Here is a 9,955-nt window from a genome sequence, read left to right as displayed (position 1 = left end):
CCGCCCCCCGAAAACCGTTTCGTTTTCCGCACGAACCCGCCCGATTGGGCGCGAAACCGCCCAACCCCCCCCCATTGGGGCGGCATTGGGGCCGAAGCGGCGGCGCGTCACGTGAGCAATGTCTGTTGAACGGCGAACCCTCCGCCCCTCCTCCTCCTCCTCCTCCCACTCCGCCCCTCCCCCTCCCCTCCCCTCACCTCCCCGTCACACGGCGCCTTTTCTTTTCGGAATAGACCCCCACACCTCCTCCCCCCCCCCCGCGTTCAGGTCGGGGTCGGGAGCGCCTCCGGGGCTTCCATCTCCGGCGGCCTCTCTCCTCCCTCCCGCCCGCCCGCCCGCCCGCCGTTGGGTTTGAAGCTGCGGGAGTGTGTGGCGCTCTGATGCCGGAAGCGCTGGAACCTCTCCCCTCTCCTCCTCCTCCTCCCCCCCACCTCCACCCAAGATGGCGGGTAGGTGGTTTAAATCTCTTCGCCAACTTGCAACTGCAGAGAGAGAGAGAGAGAGAGAGGGGGGGGGGTTTGGTGGTGGTGCCCTTCCCCTTTCACACCCCAGACGCTGAGCTGTTTTGAATTGTTTTGTTCGCAGGACTGTCTTTATATTACGAGGATTCTCAGGACGAGTTGGAGGAATGTGAGTGTTCGCTGGGGAAGGTCTCCAGTTTGTGGAAGGGAAGGGATGGGATGGAGGTGGTGGTGGTGGTGGGAGGTGGAGTGGGTGGGTGTGGGGGGGGGGAAGGGAGAGAAAGAGAGGGGGTCGGTGTCTGACAGTGACTGAGCCGCGGGGCCCGGCCTCGGTTACAGGCACACCCCGGCCTCCTGCCCGTTCCCACGCTGAGCAGCGTACTTCTCTTGGCTCGCCCTGTAGCCCACAGGGGAGGGAGAGAGAGAGGGAGAGAGGGAAACTTTCTAAACGTTCGGGCTCTTCACCTCTCTCCCCCCCCCCCCCCTCTCTCTCTCTCTCCCCCCCCCCCCCTTCTCCCCCCCCCCCACCCTCTCTCTCCCCCCCCCCCCACCCTCTCTCCCCCCCCCCCCACCCCTCTCTCCCCCCCCCCCCACCCTCTCTCTCCCCCCCACCCCCTCTCTCCCCCCCCCACCCTCTCTCCCCCCCCCACCCTCTCTCTCCCCCCCCACCCTCTCTCTCCCCTCCCTCTCTCTCCCCCCCCCTCCCTCTCTCTCTCCCCCCCCCTCCTCTCTCTCTCCCCCCCCCCCTCTCTCTCTCCCCCCCCCCTCTCTCTCCCCCCCCTCTCTCTCCCCCCCCCCTCTCTCTCCCCCCCCCACCCTCTCTCTCCCCCCCCCCTCTCTCTCTCCCCCCACCCTCTCTCTCTCTCCCCCACCCCCTCTCTCTCTCCCCCACCCTCTCTCTCCCCCCCACCCTCTCTCTCCCCTCACCCTCTCTCTCCCCCCCCCCACCCTCTCTCTCCACCCCCCCACCCTCTCTCTCCACCCCCCCCCACCCATCCTCTCTCTAACTCGACCCAAACGGCAGTGACAGTGGCCCCAGAATGGCTTTAAAATCGTTACCCCACGCCTGACCCTTTAACAAATCCGGTGCCATTTGTGGTCGCTCTTTTTCTCTCTCATTCCTGCAGTCCTCGTCGTATCGTTCCTCCCAGTGTTTGGCAGCTCTTTAACTCACAGAGAAGCCCCTGGGAGGACAGGGTCACTGCTGTCTCCCCCCCCCCAGGGCTGTGATGCTCCCAATGCTCCCAGCAGAGGGGTGACATGAGATAAGGTGTTTCTAAATTACCCACTCTCACCCCACGCCTCTCCTCTCTCTCTCATCCTCACCCCTCTTTATTGATAACTCCTGCTTTATATTTTTAAAAAATGTTGTGGATGAAGTAGTGCGTAGTTTTTTTTCAGCGTCTCTGAGCAGTTGTAGCCAGAAGCTTGTGTTCGACGCTAATAAAGGTTTCTAAATCCCATGGCATGTAAGCACGTAGATTTCCAAACCAGGAAAATCTAGGTTAACCTTTTTCAAAGTATATTTTCAAAGTTCAAGGACTGGAAATGTAGCAGTAATTTGCTACACTTCTCATACCCTTTCCGGTTTAAATGCTATATTCAATTGTTCCATATATTCAACATTATTTACGGTGGACTCGTAGAACAGATTAACTCGTTTGGGTTAAATGTTTGTGTTTTCTGGCGATATTCAAAAAGTGTGCGATCTTCCACAAGATTTTTAATTATGAGAATGATAAAATACTTGAACAAAAGAATTGTGTGACTCCTGACTCTGCTGCCCTTTCATAACTTAAGTTGCATGATTCAACAATTCTGTTTATTCATCCCTCTTTATTTCTTTTACTCTACTGAATGTGCTGCTGACTCATGATGGATTACAGTTTCAAAAGTACCGGCTGTACCTATCCAAGTAACTATTCTTGTGTGAGCCTAACCGGTTAGCATTAGTAATCTGTGACTTGGACTTTGCATCTGTACCTAGTCCTATCTTATCCAATGTATCACACAATAAGTGTAATAAGTGTGGAATCCTGTAGCTCAGTTATTGGAGCGCTCGCCTTGCAAGCGAGACACCTGGATTCAATTCCAGGCAGGGGACAAAACCTTGGGCAAGTTTCCTTACTCCACACACCTAATAATAATCCCTCCAAAACAATGATAAATTGGTCATTCTCAACCCACGACTGTTTGTGGCTCACTGCTGTGTGCAACTGGCTGCCGCGTTTTGCCCACAAATATATGGTCAATTCACTTTACAGTATATTCTGTGAAGTGCTTTGAGATGTCTAGAAGACGTGAAAAGCGCTATATCAAATGCTAGGATTATTATTATAATATTGGTCTCTCACAGAGGAGATAATTGAGCAGTTGTATATCTGAGTGTGTACTCTTCCCTTTCCCTAAAGCCAATTGTAAAGGCCAGGTCGAGATGAGCTAACTCAGCTGAAAACGGTGAACATGGGACTGTTTTGAGTTCATTTTCACAAATGTGCAGTGGCTGAACACTCAACCACTGGGGAAAGTGATGTAAAACTTCTTATGAAAATTGTTCCGCCAACTCCCCGCTTTTCAGTCTTCCCAACTTTTCCCATTATTCAGAACTCTGCAGCTCGTGTCCCTCACACGAGGTTCCATGAACACATCACCTCCATCCTCGTCCAGCTCCACTGGCTTCCTATCACCCAGAGGATTAAGTTCAAAATCTCTTCGCTTTCAAAACCCTCCACGGCATTGCTCCTCCCTGTGACCTGCTAACCCCATTGCCAGCCTGTCCGCTCCCTCCGCTTGACATACTGCATGTCCCTTGTCCTGCCCATCTCGCCATCGGTGGTCGGGCCTTCAGCCTTTCTGCCCCACCCTTTGGAACTCCATCCCACAGTCCCTTCACCTTGCCCTTCCCTTCATTCATTCTCTCGCCTCCAAGGTCTGCCTTAAAACCCTCCTCTTTGACTGTGCTTTCGGCCATCTTCCCACCACACACCCTCCCACCCCAGCTCAGGTGCACAGCGCTTTGGGATGTCCTCCTAAAGTGAAAGGCGGTATATAAACAAATATTTTATTGTATATCAATAATAATCAAGTTTAATTTCAAAGCTGTATTTTTGACCCTTTGACTAAGGGATGCTTGGTTTGAAACTGCAAGTCGACCCTACTAGAATAATTAGCTTTATTGCTCATAATTGCTTAATTATCATCTTTCTTTTTGGAATACCCTTCATAAGTATTAAGGATAGTTTCATGTTGTGATTGTGTAGTTTATAAATTTATGGCATTGAATGTAGCTCAAGCAAGATTTGGTTTAAGCAGTTCAGTTTGCCTACTTTGTTAGTTCAGTGAAGTTTTTCAGAGACTAAAATGGATATAACTTGTAGACCTATGGAAAGTCTAAGAGTTATTGTTGGACTATTGTCTAATCTAGGACAAGTAGTAAACAGTGAGGAGGGTAGTAGCAGACTGGAGGGGACATAGACTGAATGGTGAAATGGGCAGACAAGTGGCAGATGAAGTTTAATGTGGAGAAATGTGAAGTGATTTTGGGAGGAAGAATGAGGAGAGGCGATATAAACTGATGGTACAATCTTAAAGGGGGTGAAAGAACAGAGAAACCTGGGGGTTCATATAAGTAAATCTTTGAAGGAGGCGGGACAGGGAGATAAAGCTGTTTTTAAAAAAAAGCCTATGGGATACTCGGCTTTATAAATAGGGGCATAGAATACAATAGTCAGGAAGTTCTAATGAACCTTCATAAAACACTGGTTAGGCCTCAGCGAGAGACTGTGTTCACTTCTGGGCACCACACTTTAGGAAGGATGTCAAGTGATTGGAGAGAGTGCAAAGGAGATTTACCAGAATGGTACCAGGAATGAGGGACTTCAGTTATCAGGAGAGGCGAGAGAAGCCGGGATTATTCTCCTTTGAGCAGATAAGGTTAAGAGGAGACTTGATAGAAGTTTTCAAAATTATGAGGGGATTCAATAGGGTGAATAAGGAGAAACTATTTCCACTGGCATTTGGCTCAGTAACCCGAGGGCACTGGTTTAATAATAATAATCCTTTCATTTGATATAGCGCTTTTCACGCCCTTCTAGATGTCTCAAAGCGCTTCACAGAATATACTGTAAAGTGAATTGACCGTATATTTGTGGGCGAAACACGGCAGCCAAATGCACATAGCAGTGTCCCACAAACAGTTGTGGATTGAAAATGACTAATGTATTATTGTTTTGTTTTGGAGTGATTATTATTGGGTGTGTGGAGTAAGGAAACTTGCCCAAGATTTTGCCCTTTTATTTCTCTTAAAATAATTTTTAAAAGAAACGGAAGAGAGATTTTTTCACACAGCGAGTTGCTCGGATCTGGAATGCATTGCCTGAAAGGGTGGTGAAAGCCGATTTAATAACAACTTTTAAGAGAAGTAGATAATTATTTGGGAAGGACAAGTTTGCAGGGCTATGGGGAGAGAGCGGGGGAATGGGATTGATTTGGAGAGCTCTTTTCAAAGAGCCGGCACAGACATGATGGGCTGAATGGCCTCCTTCTGTGCTGTATAGTTCTATGATTCATTGAATGATAAAGAGTTTGTTTGGAGTCCCAGCAGTGAAGCACAATCCCCCATTCTTTTCTCATCCTCTCCTGAAGGCACTAGTTGTTATCTGGCTCCTTACTTTGAGTGACATATTCTTTGTGCGTGACGCTTGCAGCGTGCACAAACAAGCAGGGATAGCAGTAATTGTCTGGGGCGGGCATCAAAATTGAGCTTGATCAGGTTTGCACCCAGACTGCACTGTCCACTAAGATTGTTGAATACCAATCACCAATAGCTTGATTTTTTTATGGCCTCTTTTCTAGCATAGTCTGCTCATATTAACTGTGGCGCAGTGATTAGCTTCACTACAGTTAATGGTGAAAGGAATGTTAAATTGATATAGGCGATTGTTTCTACCAAACCAGCATATAGATAGATATCTGATGTTCAGTACCCTACACTTTGAAAATTCTGCATATCTAACTCACTGAGGCTTTAGAGAATGCACAACAGTTATAATGCTTTGTAAATATGACTGCAAGAAAATAAGAATCTTTTGGGAATCTGGAGTATAGCAGCAGTCATCGGATAACTGCCTATTGTTTTTTTTAACAACACAGATCTAACTCGGAATTGAATCATAAATTGTTGCACAGAAACCATTTAGTCGGTTAGGTTTGCCCTGGTATTTTTTCCCCCCTCTAATTGAGCAATATGATATAATCCCATTTCATATTCGCCTATCAATAGCATCTATCAAATTCCTTTTTGAACTCCCGGTAACTTGTTCCAGTAGTTACCTTGTACAGTCGCAATAAAACCTCTCAATTCATTACAAAAGTTCTTCAGTCGTCTCAAGTAATAACTGGTTGAATTCTAGTAAATAGACACTGGTGTCAGAAACTGCTGAAATATACCAAGATTCAATTCTCACTATATTTTGAAAGAAAAAGATAAGTCACTGCTGAAATATTAACATATTTCTTTTAGATACTGGTCAAGCTTGAAATGTCCAGTTCCATTGCAGTGAGCTTGCTTATTCTGCGGTCAATATGAACACCCATCATTGGTTCAGCAAATTGTACATAAATCTGCATTGGAAGTTACTTTTATGGTACATCGGTGAATCTGCAATGGAATTGGATATTTCAAGCCTCCCAGGTGGTTCAGTTAATAAAGCCTGCGTTTAGAGTGAAATCGAGGAAGGGTCCATGTTCAATTCCAGAGTATGCTGAGTTAGGCCAGAATAAACTTTTTTCAGCAGTTTATTTTTTGTAGTCACTCCTATTAATGAAACTGACAGAATGGTGGCACTCAGGTTCCGGCTGCATCAATACACAGTAATGTGTGGAGGATTCCAGCTTGTACTCCCAAGAATCACTGCACAATGAGATCTTGATTTCAGGTACCAACTCGAGAGAAAACACAAAGTGACTTAGAAATTCTAATGTATTCCCCACAGGTCAGTTCTGAGTTGTGTGTGGCCGGGGCTGGGGTGGGGGGGTCAATAACAGAACAGTCTAGACTGAGTAAATTGAGTTTCAGTGATCAGTTCACTAGAAATCAACCGGATTTCAACCTAGTGGATAGAGCTTGTTTTAATGATGGGCACGGAGCCTTGTGCAGAATGAAATGAAGGAGAGGGAACATAATGCATTAATGCAGCGTAATTTAAATTCTATAATCCCCGAATTTTGACATTTTAAGAGGAATTCAGCGAGAAACAAATTCTGATTTGCAGCATTTGTAGTTAGTTAAATTCAGATTCTTGATTTTGAAGTAGCTCCGGTTTTAAATGCCTTTGCTGTTCTCCAGTCTGTCACAATGGGTCTGGAGGTCACTGATAGGATTGCAACTCCCGCATATTGATTCCAAATTTTTTTGAGGTGATATGATTGGCTAAATTTAACTGCGACAACTGCTTTTCTCACTGAACCATCCTTTAGCATGTTTAATTGCTGTTATTTGTGATATACTAAATGGGGGGGGGGATCTCTGAAAATAAGCTTCATCTTTCATTGCAGAGTTCATTACTTGTGAACATCTTGATCATATTGAGCTATCGATGGAACACAGTGAGTGCTTTTCACGGTATGCAATAGGTGGCCTCCCAAAAAATGTTTTACTGAAAATATGAAATCTGAAATCTGTGTGTGAGACTAGTCTTTTTTTTATATATCCATATATAACCAGATCCCAGTTGTGACTGTGGGAGAGATTGTTCTAAATCTAACAAGAAAGGAAAGTTCTGCAACATTATTGCTACTGCTAATGCAATCCTGGGGCTATTTTCAGCACAACTGCCTTCAGTTTGTGACTATCTGGGACTTTGTTTATCTCTATTTACAGAATACCACAATACAGATTGAAAATGCCTCTTGACAAAATGCTAATGTGTCGCCTTATGTTAGATTAATGTGTTGTATTTTCTAAGAGGGCAGATTAGAGAGTTTCCCTGGATTGCTGCACAGAACCTCGTGAATATGTGTGGGTTCCTTCTTGCAAGGAATAAAATTTCAAACTGTGCCTGTGAAATATATTTTGATATCACAATTGAAGCATTTCAGCTAAACTGGAATCCTGTGTATATTGTGTATACAGACAGAGGGTTTCGTGACCTGGGAACAAGTTGTTAAAGTGAGATTTAAGAGGTTTCCACTCCTACCTTTTTGACTTCTATCGACTTTCAGCCCTCTCTTTTTTGGCTTTCCCTAATGTTTGTAACTATAGTTAACAATTCGATTTGTGGCATTTGACAAGTATTCAGCCATAGATTTATAAAACAATTTAATTTTCATACAACAACAACAAGATTGCATTTATAGAGCGCCTTTCACGTCGGGAGGACGTCCCAAGGCGCTGGACAGTTAGGTCGGGACCAGAGCAGTGGGGGGGGGGGGGGAATGGTGAGGGGAGAGATGGGAGGGAGCGAGGAGAAGGGTAGAGAGTCGAGAGGGGAGGTGAAGGCACGGTTGAAGAGAAAGGTCTTGAGACCGGCCTTGAAGGAAGAAAGGGAGGAAGCGAAGGCACTGGGGGATGGAGTTCCAGAGCCTAGGGGCTGAGAGGCTGAAAGCCCGGCCAGCGATGTTAGGGAGGGGGGGGTGGAGCAGACTGGAGCCAGAGGAACGGAGGGTACGGGCAGGTAAGTAGGGGGATAGTAGGTCGGAGAGGTAGGAGGGAGCGAGGCCGTGAATGGCCTTGTAGGTGAGGATGAGGATCTTGAATTCATACCATTACTGTTGATTACCACCGAATAATTAAAATCATTCCTATTGAATTATTAAAACTAACTAATTTCATCTGCTTCCTTTATCAAGCCAAATATTAGCAGTATCCTACGAACAGTCGTGGATTGAGTGACCAAAGTATTATGATTTTGTTTTTTGAGGGGATTATTACTCCCGGAATTGCAGTCCACCAATTGACTAACAGCCAGGTTCCTTCATACTTCTAGGTAAACAAAAGCATGTGGAGTAAGAAAACTTGCCCAACGTTTTGCCCTGCCCGGCGATCAAACTCAGGTCCTCTCACTTGCAAGGCGATTGCTCTAACCACCAAATTACATTATTCCACATTCTGGAAGAATGTAATCAAATGGATTGATAAAATGTTTGAATAATCTGAACTCTTATGACATTACTGCAATCAGAGTGAGCAGTGCTGCTATTTTAGTATGTGATGTGAGGGCTTGAAATGGGCAAGTGTTCCATCCCCTAGCTGTCCAGTGTTATGTTGAGCTCATCTTCAGTTGAGGTAGAGAAGCGAGTCGGCTGAGATATTTCTTTACCCCACCCGTGTCTGAGGACAAGGTCATGATCATTCTTCTGAGTGATAAAAGTGATCAATACGCCCAAAGGAGAATTTCTGCACAGCTGGTGAATATCGGAGTGGTGAGGGGGGGGGCATTGTGGTCATGTGAGTGGCAGGGGTGTCATACGCCGTTGTATGTGTAAGAGGTTTGCAATGGGGATGGGGGAACATCTCAAGTTTGGATGGAGGTGGGGGGGGGTTATATTAGTGCATAAAGGGGGCTTGCCTTGTAGACATCTTGTTGCTGTGCATTAAACACTACATGACACGAACCCAAATTGACTTCCCAAAATGGAAAGTTGAAATGACTCAGAATTCTTAACTAGGGTTTATGAAACTTTAATGTTCCCAATTCTGCGATCTCCATATCACACACCACTAACCCAGAATAAATTCTCCATTATAGATAATAGCGTTCCGTTCTATTGAAGTAGACAAAATATCGGTTGTGCTTTACATTGTTGTCTTAAATGTATAAGGATAGTAAGGTGTGGTTGGATATGTTATATTGAGCCAGTATTGTAGCAAGAGGCAGAAGTGATGTAACAAACTGAGATTGTATTTGAGTCAGTTATTGTCATCTCGTCTTGGTGATGTGTTCCTGGCTTGTAACTGTATACAGCACACCAGCTTCCCGATGCTGGTAAGGGTGTTTGTTAGTGGACGTCGGACTCCTGGAAGTTTAAATCATACAATTTTACAACTTTCCATGTGCTTTTTACGTTTAAGTGGAAGACATAGTTGTCCATCAAGCCTGATTCATAAATTATGTCCCGCAATTATTGGGTAAACTAATCTAGTAAATTTCCTTTGTGAAGGATTAAAACCTGTGTACCTCTGAATTATATATAGTTCTTTACCCTCTGTGTAAATGATGTTTTAATTTTAATTTGTTATAGCTGAATCGTAAAGTAGTGTGAAATAGGCAAACAAAATATTAATTCATGAACCTCTTCTCTGACTAAATTGTAAAACCACAAAGTACTGAGAATGTGCCGGCAGCTGACTCGATTGAAGTAAACACTGGTATTATTGTACTCTATCCTGTCGTTTCTCCAACTTTTCAGGGACGTAGAAGTATTTTGGTCCTTGAGCAGGGAGCTTTGTTTCCTCCTTTCAGGGGTGTTGTTGCTTCTCTTCCATAGAGTGATTC

The 9,955-nt window shown here is 45.3% G+C and overlaps 1 protein-coding gene across 1 annotated transcript in view; it reads left to right on the top strand.

The window, feature by feature from the left end:
* Positions 1-341: 341 nt before the first annotated feature.
* The window catches only part of ppp4r1l (protein phosphatase 4, regulatory subunit 1-like), a 38,701-nt gene continuing 29,087 nt past the window's right edge, over positions 342-9,955 (top strand). Inside the window, exons 1-2 of the mRNA XM_007912583.2 lie at positions 342-449; positions 586-630. Of these exons, the coding sequence (XP_007910774.1) occupies positions 443-449; positions 586-630 (52 nt within the window). The 5' untranslated portion in view covers positions 342-442. The remainder of the gene's footprint in view (positions 450-585; positions 631-9,955) is intronic.

The sequence above is a fragment of the Callorhinchus milii genome, unplaced genomic scaffold (assembly GCF_018977255.1).
Source record: "Callorhinchus milii isolate IMCB2004 unplaced genomic scaffold, IMCB_Cmil_1.0 Scaffold18, whole genome shotgun sequence".
Lineage (NCBI taxonomy): Eukaryota > Metazoa > Chordata > Chondrichthyes > Chimaeriformes > Callorhinchidae > Callorhinchus > Callorhinchus milii.
This window is presented reverse-complemented; position numbering and strand designations above follow the sequence as displayed.